Source organism: Gopherus flavomarginatus, chromosome 4, assembly GCF_025201925.1.
Source record: "Gopherus flavomarginatus isolate rGopFla2 chromosome 4, rGopFla2.mat.asm, whole genome shotgun sequence".
NCBI classification, from domain to species: domain Eukaryota; kingdom Metazoa; phylum Chordata; order Testudines; family Testudinidae; genus Gopherus; species Gopherus flavomarginatus.
In genome coordinates, this window is record NC_066620.1 from 14494258 (window position 1) to 14519622 (window position 25365).

The 25365-nt window shown below is 38.9% G+C and overlaps 1 protein-coding gene across 3 annotated transcripts in view; it reads right to left on the minus strand.

The window, feature by feature from the left end:
• Positions 1-1642: 1642 nt before the first annotated feature.
• KIF16B (kinesin family member 16B) overlaps positions 1643-25365 on the minus strand; it is a 218987-nt gene continuing 195264 nt past the window's right edge. For 2 of the 3 annotated variants that reach the window (XM_050952005.1, XM_050952007.1), the window contains 2 exons: positions 20506-20589; positions 1643-2500 (listed from right to left, as the gene is read on the minus strand). In XM_050952005.1, the coding sequence (XP_050807962.1) occupies positions 2342-2500; positions 20506-20589 (243 nt within the window). In that variant the 3' untranslated portion in view covers positions 1643-2341. Of the gene's footprint in view, positions 2501-3285; positions 3405-20505; positions 20590-25365 lie in introns of all 3 variants that reach the window. The other variant, XM_050952006.1, reaches the window with a different exon arrangement.

Here is a 25365-nt window from a genome sequence, read left to right on the forward strand (position 1 = left end):
CTTTAAGTTTGAAAGGTTTCTACAAGAGGAACTGTCACAGTGACTGAATACCAATGTGTAGTCTTCACTTTTTCTCCTTGGGCTTATAATGTTAATGTTGCAACAATTTAGACTGCCAAATACACATTGTCAACTTTGTCAGGCCACGTTTAACTGTATGACCATTTCATCCAATATAAAAGTAGCATGGCTAATTTGACCTAATATATGGAAACTCATATTGTAGTTCTGATTAACCAGGTGGCACTTTTTATACTCAGGAAAAAAAGCATGAAAACCTATTTTATGAAACATTTTAATATCTGAAAGTTGTTTGTCTGCTTTTTACTAGGGCTCTCGATTAAGAGCAGTTAACTCACACGATTAACTCAAAAAATTAAAAACGATTAATCACACTGTTAAACTATAGAATATCAATTGAAATTAATGACATATTTTTGGATTTTTTCTGTATTTACAAATATATTGATTTCTTTTACAACACAGAATACAAAGTGTACAGTGCTCACTTTGTCATTTTTTTATTACAAATATTTGCACTACAAAAAATGATAAACAAAAGAAGCAGTATTTTTCAATTCACCTCATATAAGTAGTGTAGTGCAATCTCTTTATCACGAAAGTGTAACTTACAATGTAGATTTTTTTTGTTACGTAACTGCACTCAAAACCAAAACAATATAAAACTTTAGAGCCTACAAGTCCACTCAGTCCTACTTCTTGTTCAGTCAATCGCTAAGACAAACAAGTTTGTTTACATTTACAGGAATGGTGGTTGAAGCATGAAGGAACATATGAATCTTTAGCATATCTGGCATGTAAATATCTTGCAACGCCAGCTCTAACAGTGCCATGCGAACGCCTGTTCTCACTTCCAAGTGACATTGTGAACAAGAAGCAGGTAGCATTATCTCCTGCAAATTGTAACCAAACTTGTTTATCTGAGCGATTGGCTGAAGCAGGACTGAATGGACTTGTAGGCTCTAAAGTTTTACATTATTTTATTTTTGAATGCAATTATTTTTTGCACATAATTCTACATTTGTAAGTTCAACTTTTATGATGAAGATATTGCACTACAGTACTTGTATGAGGTGAACTGAAAAATACTATTTCTTTAATTTTGTACAATGCAAATATTTGTAATAAAAAATAAAGTGAACACGGTACACTTTGTATTCTGTGTTGTAATTGAAATCAATATATTTGAAAATGTAGAAAACATCCAAAAGTATTTCAATAAATGGTATTATTATTGTGATTAATCGTGATACATTTTTTAATCACTTGACAGCTCTACTTTTTACAAAATCTATTATATATAACCTGTACATGTCTTCATTCCAGTTAATATTGTTTTTTCTGTTCTATAGTAATACAAAATGGATACTATACTGTATATACATGTGCAATTCTGAACAAGTCCTGAGTAATTCTGAAGTATTAATAAAACCTCAATTCTAATTTGTGCAACTAAAATTCAGATAAGTGTTACTCTATTGTGAAGAAACCATCTACTCCAAAATAAATATAGCATTTTACCTTAGTTCTACGCATTGCTGAGACCTCTGTAAAGTGCACTATATACAATTACATTCCAGGTCATTAGAAAATGAGAAAAGATGCTGACCTCATTCTTGAATAATGATTATTTCCTTTCTTTTAATTAATGGCAAGTGATTCATTCTGCGTCTGTATAATCAAGCATGGAAGACTTTTACAGAGTTTGAATTAAAATCCTCTGCAGTACATATTTTGTAAACATTCAAGTCACAGGTCCTTTGATTCTTATAAGGAAAACTGTACAATCAAATAGTTAAACTGTGCTTCTTGGGATAAATAAATACCAATGGAGCGTGAGTATCATCTCAAATGCCACAATATGTTAAGGGGAAATGGAAAACAGGAAATAATCTTAAGAAACAGCTTGGTGGAAACTGAACATTAGAAAAACTCCCCTTATGACTACATAACCACAGTAAACAGGAGATAATCTTGCAGTACTATAATGAATTGTCTGAGCAAATGTAAAGGAAGCGCTTTCACTAATGAGTGGATCCCAACACAGCATGAGAATTAGAATTTTTGAACATCATTACCAGAGCAACTAGGGCTAACAAATGTTTGTATATTCCATGCCAAGAAAATGCAGGCACTAAATACGACAACCGCTAAAGGATGAAGGTCAGCATTGTTGCATATCTGTTTTTAACTGGCAAAATTTCTGATGGATATTTTCAGGCATGGAGATTGATTCTTTATTTGCATTTTTCTGACACCACAGAATGGAAGGCACAGCTTTAGAATCTTCTCCACTGGCAAAGAGTCCCAGGCACAACAGTTAGCTGGTCCCATGGCTGCTGTAGTCAAACACTCCTTTCTTGAAGAATGGTGAGAACTCACAGATGGTGTGTTTTGACAGGGTTGGTCCAACTTTATCAATGTGTAACGGAGATGATGGAGACTTGAGCATCATGCAGAAAAAGTTCCTGAGGTATTTCTGGGAAAAGAAATCCACTATGTCAGAGTGCTTTCATGATCACTTTGGTTACAGTCATTTTGAAGAGTTAAATACAAGGCAAAATAAAAAAAGTTACACAAATCTCTGTGAACTTGGAAACGTTCATTTTAATAACTAACCATACTTAAATACCAACCCATAAAATGTGTCTCTGAAATGTTTACGTTGTTGTCAGGTAATACAAAGAAATGTTTACTATATTCTTCTCCTGCCAGGATTGTTACTATTTTGTTCTACCTCGAGAATAATACTCTCTGCTAATCATGGCTTACCAACATGCCTGGAAAAGAACACCCAAAGCTAGCAAATATTGCAGCAGGTCTGTAGGAATTTCCAACTCTGCAGGAATTTCACTAAATATGGATGCAAAAGAACTTAAGAAATCTTTTCAGCACCTAAGTACTATGATCATTACATTGAAAAAGAATTGTTTTGATCAAGGTCATCTGTATAAATTATACATGTCCGGCTCTACCGAAAAGGACCGGAGACACTTGATATGGTTTTAATAAGGCCGCAGCTCTATAATTAAATGTCTGGGACTATCTGGCAGATAAAAGTGTACAACACAGGTAGCTTCATGTTCATTCAATAACTATCCCGGGGGTTTCTGCCACCCCAGCCGCCTTTTCCATCTAGGTCTCCCAGCCAACCCATTGCTGGGACCTTATCCACCCCTCCTTGTAGGAGGGTTAAGGTGGGCTATAAGAAAGGGTGGTTGGCTCCTTGTTGGACCATTCACAGGAGCCCCTGGCTCTCCCCACCTGTAAAGCACTGTTCCCCCTTCCTCTGCCAACCGGACAATAGCCTCCTCCACGTAAAGGTGTGGTGCAGTAATTATCTCTGAACTGGGTCCTTCTAGTGAAATCCACCCTAAAACTGTCTAAAAGAAATACAAAATGCAAGAAGTGTTCCAGTTCCAAACAGTCATATTTACCAACTGTTCCACAAACTGTATCCATTTATATCTTGTGAAATTGTGACAGTAACAACATACAGATCACTTTTGTAAAACTGATGGGGTTTTCTTTAAGTAAGGTTTTGGGGGAACATGAACATTTAGTGCGACTTAACAAACAGCGCTTGAAATGTTCAAATGAAATGTGGTAGATAAAACATATGCTGAGGGAGACACACAGACCTGTACTAAAGAGTAACCAAAAATATCACTTCCCTGATTCCGTGCAAACAGCTGCGAGGAAAATCTTATCTAAAGTAAAAGGATAAAGTCTTTTGCTCTGCTACAGACTGGATTAAAAAGATAACTGACTTGTCATATCTTTAGATATTACACACTAATCATGTATTCAGGGGGAAGAAATCTATTTAGTAGAATATCCTATGATTAATGTGATGTTCAGTTACCTGAATGCAGCATACAGCCCTAATCCATCCATTCTGAGAAGCAATCATCCTAATTAAAATCCACATTACCTGCTTTCTTTTCAAGAAGAACTTCTCCGTAATAAAACAAGCTATTTATCCATTTGCTGTTAAGAGTCTTGGAAACAAACTATATTAATATCACAGAAAGCAGCTGGCACATAAGCTATTCTCTTGGCAGGATTGGTGGATTTTCTTTTTTATTCAGATCTCCCACAGGTTGTATTAATGTTCACAACAAAAAATATTTCATTATGAAAATGCCTTCAAGATGAATTCCAATAGACTAGGAGATAATTTAAAGCAGGCAACAGATGTTGTGTCAACATTTGTCATAATTAGTTCACGAAGCAGGGTCCCTTAAAAAAAAAATCCCAACCCGATAAAGCCTGAAGGATGAATAGGGAAGTAAATCAAATGTAAAAATATAACACTCTGCTTGAGTTTTAGTAGTGGAAAGTTACTGCAGTAATTCCGGTTCACAGAAGGTACCAATTTTTTAGTCACAGTCATCAGAAAGAAAATCGCATTCACCTTGGTCTGCATGGCCAGGTGATTTATTGCCATGCCTTTCCTGTAAAGCCACTGTTCTCGCTATAGCCTGGGCAATTCTATTGGTAATACAAAGAAGCCCTGTGCTAGGAGAATATATGTATGTGAAATGAAAATGGTAATAGCAGCAACTGCTGTTTCACATGATTTTTCCAGATCTGCACAGAAATCTTCGTTGGAACACTACAGCTGGCTGGAAAGTGGAAAACAAATTGTGAAAATGTTACTCCTCTCTCACCCCCCATATTTTTTTGCACTGTAGTACATTGCACTCTAGTAACACCATATACTATATGTCAGTATGTGCTACCTTGTTTAATAGCCTCTGGATCTGGTGTTGCAGTGCAGTCTGGGGCTGTTGTGCCCTTCACCCCATATGGCTGGTCCAGATGTGCTGGTTGGAAGTTAAAGATTCCATAGTACAGTGAAACATGTCCTAGACCACATATGAAACTAAGGCTGAGTGCATTGTTGCCATGACTTCCTATCCAGTCACTACACTAACAGTGCTTAACTCAATGCCTTGCTATTCCCCAAATGTGGAATGTACTACAGTATATCAACATCTATTTCTAGCCTTGCAGTGTTAACTTTGAAAGTTAACTATCAAACTCACTATTATGAATATTCCAAGAGACATGTTCTTATGACATTTTATTTTTCATTCTGGTAAATGCTTTCAGAATAGCAAAAATTACAATATTCACTTGTTCTGGATTATTTAGTCTAGCAATCAGTGTTCAACATGTACTTCTGAGTTCATGCTGCTACTAGTGTTTACATTGTTAAATTGTTGGCTTACAGAACACCCACTGTAACTGTAAATGATGGCATGGAATCTTGGCATCATTAGATGGACAGCCCTTACACTTAAAACATTTTAACATGTATCTATCAATCAATCATCAGTCATTTGGTCCAAGAATACACTAAGAAATATGGAAGATTACTTTCTAAAGGAATTTTATTACCACTATGTAAGAAAATGTTTAAAGCAGGAATCCAATCTGTTTTATTCTTAGGTTCAAAGTATGTGTCCCCAAGATTTGAAAGGTGATGGTTGTGCCCTTTTGTTTGTCCTACATTTTCATGTCCTTTAGACTGACTAACTTGAGATACATATTATGTGAACTACACAAACTTAAACCTCAAAGCTTTAACCTTGTATGACAAGTATTCCTGGGGGAGAAAAACTTAGAAAGCTTTGTAAGCCTCAAAGCTGCTTTTTTTGTTGAATGGGCCAAGCTGCTTTCCCTCCATTTTCATTTGGTGAATGGTGAAATTATAACCATTTCAAGTTTTAAAAAAAACTATTATTTTAATAGGGTTCATTCTATATCCGTAGGCCAGTGTTCATCTGATGTGCAATGTCATTCTAATGATTTTTGCACTATTTCACTATGCGGGGACCTCATAATTTTACATATTTTAACATGAATCCATAACTTAATTTAACAGTATTAAAATTGAAAAGTGATCTGGAATGTAAAAGGATTCTTATCTTCCATTCGGTTGTGGCATATTAATAGGGAACACAACTCAATTAGATTGTTTTCATATGTTAAAAAGAGTGACAGCTTTTGAGACCAATAGCAGAGTTAGTAAGAATTAGATTCATTTTTATCGTATTAATCTTCGCATTGTTTTGAAACTCATCAGCTGCAGTACTTATAGAAAGTGAAAAACTTCCAGCATCAGGGGTTTGGACTCTAGGGTCCTTCCCAAACTTACTATTTTTACAGCAGGTTTCTTGTCATACTGGGTTTCACAACCCCCACAATAATGAAATATTTTGCACTTGCATTTAAAGGAGCTCACAGTTTTACAAACCTTAATGAGCTAAGCCTTACAGAGCCTGGTGATGTCAGGAATAATCCCTACTTTATAGCTGAAATTGAGGTACAGATATTAATACATTTGCCCATGGTCTCACAAAGGATCAGTGGCAGACTCAGGAAAAGGAATGCCTAGCTTGTTAACCCAGCTCCTATCATTGGACCATCTTTCCCTTTATTAAAATGCTAGTCTTGCTCAGACCCAGCCATATAACTACTATATAACCTGTTAATAAGAGGAGAGTATTGTGAGTTTTAAGCCAAATCTGGTTTAAACTATTAATAGAAGAAAAACACATGGCTATTTTCTATAGAAAGATGGAAATATTATAAAAAGGTGCAGATTTCAAGTTCGCTCACTCTGAATAACACATTACTCTGCAATTAGTACATGTAGTTTCAACGGGAGTACCTCAGCCTAAGATACTCCTAAACAAGGGTATTAGAATCTAGTGCAAAATGAGCAGGTAAGCCGGAGTCTGGTTAGCTATGAGGGCTTCCAAGCAGTAACAAAAAGAAAGAAAGATCTGCTTAAATGGCAGAGACTCTAAAAGACTCTGATTGTTCAGGCATCCAGTGTCACTGCACAAGTCAGAATGTTAGCCAGCTTGATCTTCCTCAAACCATTAGATCCATCTAATGGGGGAAAAGGGGAAACACCTTGCAGGTGTTTTCTCTACCATTTAATTTTAAAAAGGTTAAACATACTAGTTCTTCTCTCTCCCTCCCAGAGGTGTCATGAGGAGTAACTGATGTTTTTCTGCAGTGGTTTTCAGATGTGAGGCACTATATAAAATGTCAGGTATTATTACAGACTATTGGAATCTGTTAAGAAGCAGCCTTCTAGAGATGGCATGCTGACACACAGACTGGAGGCAGGGTCTCATGGAGAGACAGGATTTGCAAAGTGCACGATCTGCGGTGATCCCACAAAAGGAATGGTGAGGTGTAAGGGTTCATGTCTTCCCTCTAGAACTGGGCTTTGCAACGTTTAGTCATTTCTGATTGTTCTCTTGGCCTCTCTTCCTTGTAAATGGCCAAGAGCCACAGGGAATGAGACTCCGTAAATGGATGTGTGATGGCCCAAGAATAGGCAGCAGGCACAGCTATACATATCATGGAGAGGGGAAAGAATGAAGATGGTACTCATAAGGAAAACGGAGCTGAGGTGTTGCAGACTGAACTAATTCTAAACCATTGGGACATTATCTAGTTCTTAGGTAGATAATACATCGGAAATGGCTATTTGAAAACTGGTAGAGGGTGGGAATGGGAGGGCATTGAGGGTTACTAGCAGAAGGAATTTAGGATGGGTTAGAACTATTGTATGCTGCAAGTCCCTGATATCACCCTAACAATTGTTTCTTGATCCAGCCCTTAGGCTAGTGAACAGCATGAGACAAGCATGTCTATTATGGATGTCAGTCTAGGGATCAGAGTAAGAACTGGCACATAGCCTAGAGGCAACAGGTAGGTGTCAGAGCTCAAGAGGGCAGGGAGTGGAGTAGGATGGGCCATGTGCTGTCTACAAATAGCATTCTTATCCCCAACTGCCTCAGCATTAAACCCACAAACACACCATCGGGTTGTTCTCCATGCTTTCCAAGATACACAAACAAGGGAACCCAGGCAGACCCATCATATCTGGCCATGGCACTTTTACTGACGGAATATTGGGACTCACAGAAACAATCCTCAAACCACTCACCACACAAAGGACTAGCTTCCTCCAGGACACAGCTGACTTCCTCCACAAACTCCACAACATTAACAACTTCTCTCAGAACACCATCCTTGCCACCAAGCATGTCACCTCCATATACACCAACATCCTTCACAATCATGCCATAGCTGCCTCCCTCAAATATTTACCTAACAACAGACAACCCTCAGATATCCACCCCAAACATCTCCAAACTCATCCATTTCTTCCTCACCCATAATAATTTTACATTCAACAACAAACACTTAGTCCAAGTTATGAGAACAGCAATGCGGATAGCTCCCCAATATGTCAACCTTTTCATGGGCAATCTTGAAGAAGAATTTATGGACAAATGCACGATAAAATCAGTGATATATTTCATCCTCTTGACAGATGACAAACTCCCTCATAGATATTTACCACAACTTCAACCACACCACCTATTCTTTAAACTCTCTCTGGAATACTCCCACCCCTGCATCAACTTCCTGGACACCACAATCAGCTTCAACACTGGAATCTTACAGATAGGTATATACAAGAAACACACAAGAAACTTTCATAGATCCAAACACACCAAACACACCAAAAAATCTTATCTACAGTTAGGCACTTAGATACCACAGAATATGCTCTGAGGATAAAAATCTGGGATATACATCTTAATATGCTCAAAACCACTTTCGCCTTACAAGGACACTCCACTGGAGAAGTAGACTGTACCATGGAACAGGCCACCCAAGGGAGCCTACTTTAACACAGAAATAAAACCCCCTCTGACTGCATATCCCTAGTTGCCATTTACCACCGACACTGGGATCCATAATCAATGAGGAAAGAAAGAAAGACATCTTTCTTGTATCCCCTCTTCTGACCGTCAAACAATCTCCCAAACTCTCTAAACTCATAATCAGAAACAAACTCCCCACAGACCAAGACACACCAACTCATAGTGGTACCAGATTCTGCCTGAACAACAGACGCAAAACCCGCAGACATATCTCCAGTGCTACAATGATCAACAGCCCCCATAATACACCTTTCAAGATCCATGCCTATCACAACCAGCGGTGCACCTCATCCAGTGCACTGACTGCCTTGATAGCAACCATGTGAGTGAAACCAGACAATCACTATGCTCTCAGATGAACTCACACAGGAAAATGTTAGAAGACAAAAACACATCACCTGTGGGTGAACACTTACAGCGATCACTCTGTATCTGACCTCATCATCACATAAAACCTGCACAACACTTTCAAAAGACAAGCCTGGGAGCTTAAATTCATAACTTGGCTGGACACTACAAATCATGGACCGAACAGACACATCGTATTTATTATTAATTAAACTGCTTATTAAAACAGCCTATAACCCACGAACAACCCTTCCAGCTGCTTCCTCACCCACTCCCTTTCCCTCCTATGACCGGAGAAGTGTTAATGGCCCACTTTACATTGCATGGCTCCTTGAAATATGTGTTAACTGCTGATGCTAAACAATCTGTCCCACTTTGTACTTAGCTTTGACACTCTGGGGCATGGTCTACACTACATACATACTTCAGTATAAACACATCCCTTGGGGTGTGAAAAATCCCCACTCCTGCGCGATGCAGTTATACTGAGCTTAACCCCCTGCGTAGACAGTGCTATGTCCGCAGAAGAGCTTCTCCCACCAACATAGCTACCGCCTCAAACAGAGGTGGAGTTTTTAAACCAACGGGAGAGCTCTCTCCCATCTGCTAAGTGTCTTCACCAGACACGCTACAGAGGCACAGCTGCATCTCTGCAGCTGCGCAGATTGAAATTTGTAGTGCAGACCTGGCTTGGGTATGCTTCCCAGACCTAAAGAAAAAGAGTTCTGGGTAAGCTCCTCTCTCTTACCAAAGAGGCTGGTTCAGTACAAGATTGTATCTTACTCACCTTGTCTCTAAGAGTTAAACAGTCAAACTTGCACGCAAGGTTCTTCTTTAGAAGACTGCTTCACCCACCCTTGCTACACCCTTGCTAAAAATACATTGGCATCATTTCTTTTCTAAGTTCTCTTGGAACATATTGCAAGATATCCTAAAATCAACTCTAGAGTAAAATATATGAGCATACTAGCTTGTTATTCAATATCTTGAGTTTTATTTCATGCACTTTATATAGTGATTAGTCACCTTTAGAGCCCCACACTACTGTATATACACTGGGGTCACTGTGGGCAGTTTCAATTTTATATGAAGGGGAAAAAGTCTTGGTGCCTGAGAAAATATTGTGTTTAAAAGCTGTTATTTCTTTGAAATCTAAGCACAAATGATACATTTCTAGAAATGTTACAGTATCAACTGGTCCTGTATCTTTCCTAGGGAAAGAATCAAGTTCTGGACTTTGCTTATAACAAAACTATAGAACTAAACAGCACTGTCATTAGTGGACAAAGTTATGGAAATCTCATTTTAATAAAAGAAACTGTAAATACTTCTGTATCTATTATAATTCTACACACATCCATCAACATTAAACCAGAGCCCTTCCCCTGCAATTAGATAATCTGTGTAGGCACAAAGATAAGAGGTTGATCAGGACATGCAGGAGAAAGAAGAATGACACATAAATGGATTTAAAGCAGTCCACCACAACTGCATTAGTTACAATATTAAAGGGAGGGTGACCTGCTCCAAAGTTCCAGGCATTAACTGGGTCCAGTGGTTGGTGAAATGGCCTCACGCTGTACAACCAAAAAATACAAGATGGATTCCTTTAACCAAACCCTTGCTACTCAGTTCATGATTCACCCTAATGCTGAATTGTATCACCTGCCCCTCTGACCCAAGCAATACTGTTTCCTGGCAGTGGGGTTTTCAGCCTTTTGAAGTTTGGAGGGGGGAGCGATAGCTCAGTGGTTTGAGCACTGGCCTGCTAAACCCAGGGTTGAGTTCAATCCTTGAGGGGGCAGCCTAGGGATCTGGGGCAAAATCAGTACTTGGTCCTGCTAGTGAAGGCAGGGGGCTGGACTCAATGACCTTTTGGGGTCCCTTCCAGTTCTATGGGATAGCTATATCTCAATATATTATATTATTTATAAGGTTAACAGAGTTAAGGCTGCTTACACATATTTCCTACCAATGCAATTGTAAAAAAATAAATCAAGACAATCACCATTTAATATCCAGATCAACCTCAATTTGCATGCCTTTCCACCCACAGATTACAATTCCTAACCCCCACTCAGACACTTCACCTCCACAGTTCCACCAGACAGCCATGCATAATGCACATAACCAATTCTTCAGAATCTCACACATGCAATCTTATCTCTGGCCTCACCAAAATTAAGTTCTCTTGCTGACAGACAGGTTTCAGATGTACGAATGAAGAAAATCCAAGATTGCAGTTATAGGGACTCCCCAGGAAGGAGGAACCAGAGAGAGAAACTTGCTCTGTGTGTGTGCGTGCGTGTGTGTGTGCGTGTGAATACAACAGTTATGATGAATAATGCTAATAACTTTTTTTAAACTAGCCTATGCCTGAGTTGTGTGTAGGTACATAGACCTGAACTTCAACATATTAGAAGCGTTTGTTAGTGGGACCTGAAGGAAATATTAGACCACAAGTCTAAATTAAAAAAAAATGAATAATGTAACTCATGTTACTGAAAATATTTATTATTCTCCAAACAATTAACTCTGCCCAAGAGCAAGTGTTGTGACTCTGGTACACGTCCACAGCCTTCTGCTTAAGTAACAAAAAGGATTTAACCCCCATTAGAAGTACAAATCTGAGCATAACCTGAATTATGGAGGACACCATTCTCAGCAGGTGTAAGTCAGTACAGCTTCAGTGAAGCTATGGCAATTTATACTAATGAAGGATCTCGCTCAGAGTTGCTATACATGTCCTAACAACATACACACAACACAAAGATCTGGGATAACATATTCAAAGCACCTACGTGACTTAGGAACTTAAGTCTGATTTTCAGTATTGACCTAGGCGCTCAGGAGACTAAGTTTCAATAAAACTCAATTTTAGTCAGAGTGATAACAAACAACTTGAATTCAATACATTAATATTAATTTTTTCTTACCATAAAAAAACAAACAAACATTCTCCCAGAGGCTGGTTAAAATTCAAGGTGAAACTGCTATTCTAGCTTTGCAAAACCAAACTTTTCATTATAGCTATTTAGATAATTTTTCTATTCAAGTCTAACAGCATGAGCACATTATGTTGAATTATTATTATCCAGCATCAGTTGAATTAACTTCTAAAGTCAGTCTAGTTCATGAACTGCAATAATATTCTGCTTGATATTACACTTTAACAAATGAAATTCATTTACAATCTATGGGACTTAATACTTCTTACAATGTCTGCATGTTAAAAGGTTACATTCATTGGCTTTACGTAGTTCCAATAAAAAACATACCCATAGCCTGCCACAGAACAACTGTGATTTACAGTTGCTATATCTGTGTGAATCTGCTTTTGGAAGTAAAAGGCCATATTAAAAAGATCAAAACAGACTGAGCTAGTGAAGGAAATCAATCTTTTCTCCAGAGCACAAGTCAAAACAAATCTTGTCAAAACCTTTTCACAGACTGCAACAAAGGAACTGAATTTACTACGCATCCCTCGGCCAGCAGTGACAGCATGTCATCTGCTGGAGTGGCCTTGGCAAATAGCTACCAAAGTACTTGACATGCATCACCTTCAACTTCCTCTGGTGAAATCAAAAACTGGAGGATGACTGATAAACTTGCCTCAAAAAAGGACAGCACTGAGTTGCACCTTGTGTACTTGATCGAGAGCTCACTTTATTGATGCACTCAGCTCCAGACTGTGGCAGGTCGTTATTGGGAAGCTATACTGTATGGCAACTATTCAACTTACTTTGCAAGAAGATGTTGAGGAATATGTCTTGAACTGACAGCAAAACAAAATGTAACTATTACAAACACTAATGTGAAATTAAATTAAGTCTGAAATGGGTTAACTCGTAAATTTTGTAATCAACATTAATGGTTCCCTCCTTTTTACGATACTTTAAGAAAATATTGTGAAATGGCTGAACATTCTGAATGATTGATCCTATTTTTTTCCTTTGAAAAGACAATGTATTGCACAGGAAAGTTTATATTTTTATCGCAAAAAATCCAGTGCACCTTGGTCCTGCCTATTTTTTCTGTCTGTGGCACACAACATTTCACTCTCCTGAATGTTGTAATCCTTTGGTCTAATTCTGATTGTTGGGTGTAATGCGAAGATAGCTGGATGGTGTTCAATGGCAGTGATAACCTAGAGGTCAGATTAGGTGATCTAGTGGTCCTTTCTGGCCTTAAATCTATGACTTGAGGGGGTGCCTGAAGTTAAACAACTGAAGTCATATTTAAGAAACGAAACGCTGTTTTGGAGGTATTTATAACAGTCAAAAGTAACGTTAGACATCCAGGTTTGCAAATCACGTTTGAAAATCCAATCCTGCAAGTGCCCAAACAGTAAGTTACTGTTGGTCACTGGACTGAAGTGAATCAATCCAATTGGTTATTTCCAGTTACCAATCCATTCAAGTCTAGTAGACCACTTTTTAGGCTAACTTGGAGGTTTGAACTGAACTCTTCTAGAAAATAATCCCAGGTTTCCATTCATGAACTGATCAACTCTTCCCCCTACCAATATTATTAGAATACAATATTTTGTACATGCTCTGTTCTGTTTGAATCTCAATGGAGTTTATTCACACTATATTTCGTAACCTGCATGCAGATTAAGGTAGAGGATGCAAGTGTTTGGTGCATGAAAAAATCTTAGTTTCTTCTTACTTGTATCCATTAAATGTAATCATTAGGAAAAATCATTCACTTTTTGAAGATGGTGCCTGATACAAAGACAACAGAGCCACCCAGAAATGTCGGAATGTTTAATCTCTTCACTGCTGACAGCTGCTAAAACACAAAACACTGCCACTTCAAAGTGGATGTACCAGGTGCTTCTGGGCAACTCTGGTGGTGCACCGTGAGTCATGAACCTGGTGTGTCATATAGCATCAAAGTGGCTAACTAAATAGGTTTTATTTCCTGAATGCAAGCCAGTGCTTCATTTATTATTTCTTTTAAAAAATATTTTCTTAATGCAAATACAGGTTATAAGAGGCCCAATCTAGCTATCTGTAGCTAAAACAATCATCCTAGAAATGCGTTAACATATTTGATATTCACAAAATTAACCTACTATGCTCTCCTTTCTGGGCTAATGGCAGTTTCTTTCCTGTCGGTGCCTCCATTATAGTATCTCTCTCATTTTGGGGAAATTAAAAAAAAATGTTTCTCCAAAACAAGCGACATTTCAAAGTTCAGACTGACTCTGAGACCATGCAACTGACACCTTCTCCAGTGCAATCAAATGCTCCAAATTTCCAATACTGTTTGCTTTTCCAATAGCAAAATGAGCAGGTACATATGCACATGTATAATGAAAAGAAAAGCTTCAATCTTTCTTTGAACGATTTCTAAATTTATTCTCAACATTTTAAGAACTACCTAGGAGAGCTGCTTCTAAGGGCAGTAGTTACTTTCATACTATCATAGACCTACAATCAAACTGGAAGAACCACGCTAATGAGAAGCTGGCTTTAAAGCTCTTCCTAAGGCTCTGATATTAAGGAAGCTGTTGCAAGCTCATCACTAGAATCTAACAATTGTCTTTTAATAATCGCTTTGAACTGACATCTAATCAGCAGCTTTGACAGCTCTTTGTACTTGGGTTCACTGGCATGAAAGTCAACCAGAAAAAGGCAACTTTTATTTACCACATTTACTTTGATTATCACATTTTTTATACAGTACTCACCTTCTCAATTTGCCTGCAAATAATGTGAACAAAGTTACCTCAGATAACAAACAGATGGGGGTTGGAGTGTTCATTTAATGCACTTACATAGCCTGCATTGTATATTCAAATATACAGAAAGTGCAGGATAATGGTGTTAATCTATCTCTGTAAAGTGCTTTGAGATCTCCGGATCTAAATCTTGTATTTCCTTAAACTGGAGTGTAGTTCTTCATGTTTAGGAGAAGAAAAACAGTGGATGTTGCAAATGGGATATACTGGGAAAATGGGTGGGGCAAGTAATGCTTGGAGTGAAGTAACATTTCCTTAGCCTATCCCTCCTAAAGGGAATACATCTAGCCAACCAACTAAGCAACTGCATTCTAATGAAAACATATTTTGCCACCAAAACGGAAACAGACAAATGTATTGAAACGGCTTTTTCATTTGGTTTCTTTACCAGTTTAAAAAATAAATAAATCCCCAAACAGTCTACATTCCTTGTAGTTTTATTAACAAAAATAGGATAGTACAGTATATCCTTATTTACAGAAGTCTAATTGCATGAAAGGAAAAATACCCTAACTTTTATTAACAAAATGAATCAACAAAATTTTTGGCTGTTTCAGTTAAGGCAGATTTAATCAAGCACAGTTGGCTCTAAAGTGAAGTTACAGTCGTTAAGCAACTGAACAATTAATTTAGAGTTTTACCCTAAACAGATCTCTGATGAAACAATTAATGGACTGCAAATAGAGCATTTATTGCTAAAGCCCAGAATTTAAATCTACCATAGGTAATTCTGAATATACAATTAGTCTCTCTCAGTTCTCTAGAAGAAAAGAGAATTCTCTGTGCAAACTTACCACAGTAATTCAATATAGACACAAGAGACGTGGATGTCCTGTGTTATATTAAAAAAATCAATGCCAAAAGCCTCTGAATTATAAATATGTAGACTGGTCAAAGGTTACACAGATTACTCTTTGGATAATTTAAGTCACATTTTCCTATCAATGAATGCACTGAAAAAGTTTTGACCTTCTGAGGACTGGAACACATAAAACTTCTAGAATTTTTTACAATGATCCTGTTTTGAAGTTAACAACCTTGACTTTAATTTGAGGCTGTCTGGACCCTTTTCATCCAAATGGCCCCAACACACGAGGAGGACCTATGCAGACCACAACCTTCTGTGTCTCCTTCTCTCAAAACACAGGTTCTATCTCAAATGCCACCCACTCACCCAAGTCAAAAGAGAAGTCTCGCATGAAGTTTCCAAAAATATTCTGGCCCTGGTTGGGTTAAAAAAATGCCACAAATCCTCATACTACTTTAGTAGTTTTGCTTTCTGTTTTGGCTGGAACCAGAAAGAACACAAGTATATGAAAATTACATTAAACTGCTACTTAACTACCAGGAATTCCTGAAAAAGAATGCGTTTGCCAAATGTTGCTATCATCAAGCGTGATGAAAACTTCCTTGACCAAAGCCAGTCAAGGGAAGTCAATTAAAATAAGTGTATTTAATCATCAAATAGTTTATGCTACTGCATAATTCAGGTTATATATTTAATTAATATTGAAGTTGAACAGTGGAAAATGGCCCCGCAAGATAAGTTCCTCTCAGAGAGTCTTCAATGTTTCAGAACACAGAGCCATGGGCAGATCTTGTAACTAGTTACAAACTGGTTCTGAGGCAAAGTGAGGAAGCCACAAGGACCTCTCAGCTGCTGATGATTCAAGGAATAATTCTTGTAGACAAACTGTTGAATTTAGCCTGACATGGGAGTTTGCTTAAGCTACGTGTTGCCTTAATCCGTAAATGGACAAATACTGAACCAAATATTTTTAATTTGATGCTGTCTGGTTAATTCCAAAAAGTAAGAAAAACCTAAATTTTGCCTCTGCTCGAAAGAAGCAGTTGCTGCTCACCACAGATGAGATACTAATTGAATCTGATTAGTCATCGAAGTCTGTCCTGTCCTTGAGAGATGTTCAGGAAATAGGTGACAGAAGCCAGAGTCTGTTCAAAATTACAAACACCTACTGGAATGTAAACAACTGAATATCATTTATGAAGAATGACCAGACTTTGTCATCCACCAGAGACCTTTGTCATCCACCAGAGACTTCTGACCTTGACAAATCCAAGTTCAATATTCAGGCAGAACATTGTTATGGTGTAACACACAGTTGCGGCTGCATCCAATAAACTCAGTATAGAGACTCTGAAAAGAACATAACATTTTTGTTTTGCAGGGAGACAATTCAATCTCTCTTCTAAAAATCTTATATTAATTCTTCTGATAGACCCAGGCCAGTAGGGTACAGGAGTCTAGTAGAGGGCAAATATACTGGTCAGTGGCTGAGTAGTTTTCTGTTCCCTGAGTGACCAGAGCAGGGGCTGCACTAGAGTAATCAGGAACCTGCTAGAACCAATTAAGGCAGACAGGCTGATTAGAACACCTGCAGCCAATCAAGGCAGGCTAATCAGGGCACCTGGGTTTAAAAAGGAGCTCACTCCAGTCAGGGAGGGGGAAGCCAGAGGAGAGGAAGTGCGTGTGAGGAGCTGGGAGCAAGAGGCACAAGGAGCTGAGAGTGAGAGGCTGTGCTGCTGGGGGACTAAGGAGTACAAGTGTTATCAGAGACAAGGAGGAAGGTCCTGTGGTGAGGATAAAGAAGGTGTTTGGAGGAGGCCATGGGGAAGTAGCCCAGGGAGGTGTAGCTGTCATGCAGCTGTTACAGGAGGCACTATAGACAGGACCCTGGACTGGAACCTGGAGTAGAGAGCGGGCCTGGGTTCCTCCCAACTCCTGATCAGACACAGGAGAAGCTGACCCAGACTGTGGGGAAGATCACTGAGGTGAGCAAATGTGACAAATAAGCACAGGACCCACCAAAGTAGAGGAGGAACTTTGTCACACTCTACATTAGTCATATCAAATGACAAAATGAGGTCACATAAATGTTTTAATGCGTATCATCTCCCAAGACTCAAGGGGAGATGGTGACGTATTATGAGATGTAATGTCACCAATATGTTGAAGACTACCAACTCTAGGATTCTTCCTCATTGGATTCAGGCATTGCTGTTTCTTTGCTTTCCCTGGCTGTAGCAGATGTAGGGATGTGGGTGAAAGCTAGTTGTCTTAGAGTGAATATAGATAAGGAGAAGCTAAAGTTTGATGGCATAAGCAGCTGGAGGCATATGTCTGTTGATCATCAAGGTACTGTAGTCAGTCTTTAGTTTCGTTGTATTTCCTTGCCAGAAATGCCAAGTTTTATGTTCAGCTGGTCAAGGCATTGCATCACTGCAATAGCCATCCATTCATTATTCACCTTCAAGTGAGGCTACTGAAATGTACTCTATCTGGGATTAATCTTGAAGACCACATGAAAGTTTCAACTAGTGCAAAGTATAGCAGCCAACGCTTTCAGAGAATCTGTAGTTTATAGTACATTACACCAACATGTTTTGCACTGCCAGTTTGCTTCCAGGTCTAATTCAAGGTGCTGGGCTTATTAAAAAAGCCTTACTGATCTTGGAGCCAGTTATTGCTAAAACAGCCTCGGTCACTCTGTTCTACCAAGCTAGCTGCAGTACTTCAGGTGTAAGTTCACAGCACAGAAGTCATAGGAGCCAACAGCAAAGCACTATCAGTAGCGGGGGCAAAGCTTCAGAATACACTGTCATTGGTAATCCAAAATATTGCACTTTTACAGTGTTACCACAAATCTTTGACCAGGGTTTTCCTGTCAGTGGGTATTAGTAACCAGTTAGACACTGGTCTCTTTAGTATTTCTAGTTTGGGTTCTTTCTTGTTGGGGATTACTGAGTAATGTGGGAATATGTACAGTATGTATGGGTAAATAGTGTATTTATTTATGTAAATAGTGTCCAGATATTATGATAGCTGAACTATATATAGCTAATAAATAAGGTTTAAACGGTTTAATTTAATTAAGATGGGTATAATAAATTAAAATTTTAGAGACTATTTGTATAAGTATATCTAAAATTATAAATACTGTATAACCAAGACTAAACCCCATCATTTTACAAAGCAGTTAGAATATTTAGATGTACATGTATAAACACTGCAGTAAAATCAATTAATAAAATTAATAAAATCAACAAAGACAAGGGATTAAGTTACTGTGTGGGACACAAAATACGGAAGCTAATTCCAGCAGTGAGAATGGAATATAACCAGAGATTTAGTAATATAAAGAGCATTTAAAACTACTGTAGAAAAACCTGAAGCAGGAAACAGATTACATTTTGAAATTGCACTGTTGGGTACCAGCCCGACAAAAGTCAGTGGGAAGAGATGCTTGAGTTTCACAAAATGCTGTGGTATGTAGATTAACTAAAAATAAGAATCATAAGGTTCAGAGTATGATACAATTTTCTTTGTTTTCTCTTTGTTCTGTTTAAACCGCACTTCTTATTATTTTAACTTAATGCAATGGCTCCAACTCCATACGGACTTGCATCCCCATGCAACCCCATTAGCTATAACAAGGTTGCAGAGTGATGCACATCAGTACAAAATCTGGATGTCCCCCCCACAAATACCCTATACTATAATGATGAATGAGTTATTAATGAAATACAGAATCCTCACAGGTGCCCTGTAGAATAGCTAGAAGGATTTGGAAGCTGGAACAGGGCCGCCCGGGGGGGCAAGTGGGGCAATTTGCCCCAGGCTGTGGGCCCAGCAGGGCCCCCCACGAGAGTTTTTCGGGGCCCCTGGAGCAGGGTCCTTCACTCGCTCCTGGGGCCCCAGAAAACTCTTGCGGGGCCCGGGCCCCCGGAGCTTCTTCCGCTTCTGGTCTTCGCCGGTGGGGGGTCATTCTGCTCTGGGATGGAACGACCCCCTGCCACCGAATTACCGCCGAAGACCCGGCTGCACTTCGGTGGCGGGTCCCGCTTTGGCAGTAATTCGGCAGCAGGGGGTCCTCGCTGCGGGTCTTCGGGGCACTTCGGCGGCGGGTCCCGGAGCAGAAGGACCCCCTGCTGCTGAATTACTGCTGAAGCGGGGGCCCCTGCCGCCGAAGACCCCAGGTCCCCGGAATCCTCCAGGCAACCCTGAGTTGGAACTGTGTACTGTGTGCACACCACAGCAAGAGGATTTGAAAATGATCAGAAACATTGTTATGCTACAATCAAACTTAATTCTAATACTAGTTCAGAGAAGAAATAAAGTAAATTCAAAAGAAGTTAGATTACAAATAAAGCTCAATGAAGCCTAAAGAGTGCTTGCATCTTCATACTCAGATATTCTGATACAGTAATTAAGATAAAATATTGCAAATCTTCAGTTAGAAAATTGAGTTTATAGTACGCAATCTTCTGTAAAATCTTACGCTGTGTGGAGACCATCTGTCTACACTGAACGCTTACTTCACCTCATCTACCACCTTTTCCTCCTTAAATAAATCTACCTCCTATGAAGAAAACTAAAGATGCCTTTTTTTAAAAAAGACCAGAAGGATTTTTTTTTATAAGCATGTTTCATTACTTTGCAATCTACTGCTGCCATCTCCTGTGGTAAATGAAGCAGCAAGTAACTTCACACTTACAAATAGACTATTTAACTTCTGGCATATGGGAATGGTTCCTATAGGTCAGGCAGACACAACTCTGTCTAAATACACTCTCAAACGTTTGTTAAAAAATTACCATTACCTCTAAGTGACTCCGCCGTTCCGCGATCACTCTTTCATCCTTATTTCCAAATAGCTTCTTTGGAGGGAATTCTAAGGTAGCAAGCTGTAACAGATGTAAGAGAATTAACTGGTACTGTAAATGAAAAGCTAAGCTGAAAACAATTATCTTTAAAACACAAAGTGATCAGAGAGAGGAAAATGACAAATATTCACAAGTTACAGTACATGCCATTAGGTCCAACCCCATTATGCCATTCTACTAATGTTAATATAATCCAATCTGTACTAAAACAACAGGATTGTACTGTCACAAGTGAATAATTGCAAAGCAAATATAGGAATTTGAATGTCTCCATCCACCAACATAAAAATCAAAAGTCTGTAAACTGAACCTGCATATTACACTGGCTACAAAGAAGAGAATATGAGCTGTTTAGGAATTCTGTATATTTTAAAGACCAGAATCATCTGTTAAAATCATTGTAAGCTTATCTCTGATTGTGTTACAGCTATTTCATTTGATTTTGTCTATGATAACTATATAGTTTCCATTATTAAATCTGAGAGCTTTTACTGAAGTCATGCTTTGCAGATAGTTACGCTGGGCTTCAGGTGACCCCAGGTTAGTGGCAGCATGTTACTAAAAGTCACCGCGGGTGAGCATAAAGACAAGTTAACCTATGATCAAGGTATTTTACTGAATAATTGGCCTAACTTTAGAATGTCCAAGCAGAATCCATGTAAATAGGGTAAAAGCTTATGTATTACACTGAAAATGAAACTACCAACAGCACAGTTTTATTCTGAAAAATGACCATCTAAAGATGTCTATTACCTATGCAATAGATGCACTCCTTGTAGATGTTCAGAATTATATCTGTTTACGTCACTACTTTTTAATCCCGTGGGAACTGCAGAAGCCAACTCATGAAGAGAGAGTGAATAGGATTCTATACTCTTCTTGTGCATGAATACAATTGTTAATTTCCAGTCAATCAGTTATATCTGTTCGAACTCATAGAAGGCAATGGGTTTACACAAGTGTCACGGAAAGTGTAATTTGGCCCATAAAGTCTTATTTCTGGTAATGATGCAAAAGAGGAAAGAAACCACCATTACTCTTAAAGCTGAAGTTTGGTCTGCAGGGATGGCAGTAAAAAATATCTTCACTTTATCACTGACTGTGTCAAATGAGGAAATCATTGAGACACAAACATGCAACAATTTCATTGTTAGAGTCACTGTTCAGAGTGGGGCACTTCCAAAAACAATTGCCTCTTTCCGCACAAATTCAAACTGGCTGCCTGAGGATGTCAAGAGAGAACAAAATAAAAGAACCATCGCCTAGTATATAAGTATAGTTTAGGGCTGTAAGGAGTTTATGCTTGCATACAATATGCAGAAGCACAGTATATTAAATTACAAACTTTATTTTTGCATTTGAACATAAACACTCAATGTAAAGGAGTTCTTCAGCAATCTCTAGTTTTTCAGCAATAATTCTTCAACCTTATTAAATCCTGACCTGGATAATTTAGAGAGATGTTACATTTAGTTCCTGTCTAGACATCTTCAAGTGAGTAATCTGAAGTGGTGGACCAGGGGGCCGTGGTGGAGAGTCTCTTTACTACATCAACCTCTTTTTCCTCAAAATTATATTCCTCGAATTTCCTCCACCATTTTCTTTTCATCTACTTGCTTCCACATGCTTAGAGAATTAGCAGCATGTTGCCTAATATTATTATATAAAAGCAATTATGTCCTTGGTAATAATTCTCATTGTATTAATCGCTTTTTTTAGTTAATCTATACAACAATATTGATGGGTGGCAAAAATCGCACCTCTGAAGAAGTTACCACTAGGTATAATGGTTAGACAAATAAAAAGATATGCTTTATATTTTAAAAACATATTTCTCTGTGTATATATATTGGAGATGGACCTCGGCCAAACAAACCCACTCTGAAATTTGTGGAGATTCAGAATATGAAACACGACTCGGATTAGAATTTCATGGCTGTTCAAAAGCTAGGATCTGAACACCTGAAACTTGGGGGAAAGGGTATATGTCAGAATCTGGATCCAGATCAGAACATGGAGGCTCAGGCCTATCTTTAGTATATAACTTATATACTGTGAGGATCTTGCATCCTAACAAGCACATTAGAGCTAAAATATGCAGCATTGACCATCCCACCCCATTCACCATTCCTCTAATCCAGGTCATTCAGTACAACATTGTTTTATTAATTTATTTTGATATTAAACTCAATTGATTTTATTTTACATTGACCCAGATTTTCAATGTGTTGCAAATACTTGTCATATCTGTGTCAGTATACTGACAATTAGTAACATCACCTTCTGAGCTATCTGGAGGCTTTGGCATCCAGGTAAGTGACAGCTGGAGGTTTTGGCATTTGGGTAGGGAACAGGTGGTGCTTTTTTCTCCCCAAGATGATGTGGGAGATGGTTTTGGTTTGTGGTTTCCAGGTGGCAAGCTTCTGGTACTTGGGAGCACATACAACATTGCCTCCCTCCCACTTTTCGGAAAAGGGTTAAATTTGGAAGGGATGTGTGTGAATTTTTTCTTCCCCACTATAACAATTCTTGAAAGCCATTAGTTATCCCACTCCACCTCAATATCTGTCGAAACAGCCAACAATGACACACAAAAGCATGCATATTAACTTGATGTTCCTGCTAAAATGATAGGCAGTGAATGTTAATATTGATTCCATTTCAACAGTAACTTCTACAGTGAAAAGCACTGGAAGCTACTGTTGAAAGGAAATCAATATTGACATTTACCGCTTATAAGTTAAGCAAAAACAGTGTCAGTCTTCAGTACTAGCAGCCCACTGAAACAAAAGGCAGACATTCAAAGCGCTTAGAACTCATGTTTCAGACTGGCTGCAGACTCAGGCAGATATCAAGCCATCAGTTAATATCCAATTCACATTCTGAAGGTCATCTTTGCAATCATGAGGGCTAGAAACTCTTTTTATATTACACAGTGAAAACAAATTTGTTAACAATTAAGAAGAAATGTAAACATTCTTTGTAATTATGTAGGAGAGTATATAATGTTTATATATTACTGGTAGTGGTCTCCTTACAGCTACCATAATTTGTACAACTGATTAGAGTAAAAAGGGGAGGCTCTTTTGCATTTTTGTGGGGAAAAAATCATTAATTGTAAGAGGTTCTACTAAATATGTGATGTATAAACACATAACAGCGATTCTTATATCAGAACTGTGACTGTTGTAACAAAATAAGAAAAAGCCCAGTAATATGAACATACCAAGCCATGAGAAATTTTGCCACAATTTTGTACAAGTAGCTTCTGTTCTGATGTGTAGTTTAACATGAGGTTCAGAATCAATTAAAAAAACTTCACTCAATTCAGCAACCTGACAGTTCAAAAGTTAAAAAGCATTTGTCTCTACAGGCATAAACTAGGGAATGTATCTGAAACTAGGACGTTTTTTAAAATATGACTGGTATTTGAGCTACTAATGGTAGCAACATTTTAATGCATATAGTGAAATTGTCACTGGCAATGTGGGAAGCCTTTAAGAAACTGTCAAGCAGCTGCAAATTGTATTACATTTGCCAGAGATTATCACACTCCTGATATTTATACATCACTGAAATTCACTTGCATTCACTTGTTCATGGATTCAAATGCACAATATGTCTGAGGGGGTAGATTATGTATATGGATCTCTGTCTCAGCTAAAACAAGTGTAAAAAAAAGTATATAGTATCTAGACCTGAAGACTGTCAGGGATATAAAATCATTCCTTTGAAAAATGAACTGACCTTTCATTTACCCTCTCATCCAGCTGAACTCCCAGGCAGCCACACCTTAGCTATTAGGACTAACTTTTATCATGAATGTAATTTAAAACAATGCCACACATTAAGACAGCAGCACAAGCGTTCTAATTTCCTATTGGTCTAGGTTCCTTCCCGTATGACTTTTTTCCTCCTGTGCTGCAGTGGTGTTGAAAATATTTGCCAGCAGTTCTACACTTTGGATGTTTCGTCATTTTCTTGGGCTGCTGAGGAGGTGATGTGTTTTCTGTAGGGCAAATTAACAAACCCATTCCCTGCTTGACAGGAATAGTGAGTTCATGGCCATTCTTAGCCATTTTGGTCCCCTATGCAACCCCCACCATGGGGCTGTGTGGGGCCCCAGGGCTCTGTGGGGTGAGGCTGGGGGGCAGTGGGAAACCCATCGCCTGGCCCCAGCCTGCTTCACTCTGCTCCCCTGGCTCCCAGCCTTGGGGGGTGGGAGGACCTGCCCACCAGCACTCACCAGTGGCACAGCTGGGAGCCAGGGGAGCAAAGCAGGCTGGGACCAGGTCGCTCCACTTACCACACGGGGCAGGGGCAGGAAGAGGAGAGGCAAAGCAGGGGCGAGGGCTTTGGGGAAGGGGTGGAGTGGGGCAGAGTGCACACGCAAAGAGCTAAAATACTCAGAGCTCTTCTGGCTGAACTTCAAAGAAAATGGTGAATTAAATAATCCAAGGAAATGTAAGATAGGAGATTGTAAATCAGTGCTCTTTTAATGTGTGTTAGCGTATGTGATGGGCCCCTGCCCTATGCTGGGTTGGTAGGGGTTAAGGTGACCCAGAAGGCCAATTAAAACCCCTGAGTAAACCTGGAGGAGGAGCCAGGAAGCAGGCCACTAATTAGAAGTAAGCTTGGCTGAGCAGGAGCAGATGGGGCCAGTATATAACCAGGTTGTTGACTATTGCAAGGACAGGGAAAGGCTCCAAGGAAGTAGGCTATAGTCACTCCCGAGTGGAAGGTGTTGGAGGATGGCAAACCCAGAGAGGGGAGAATACAGTAAGGTAGGAAGAAGCC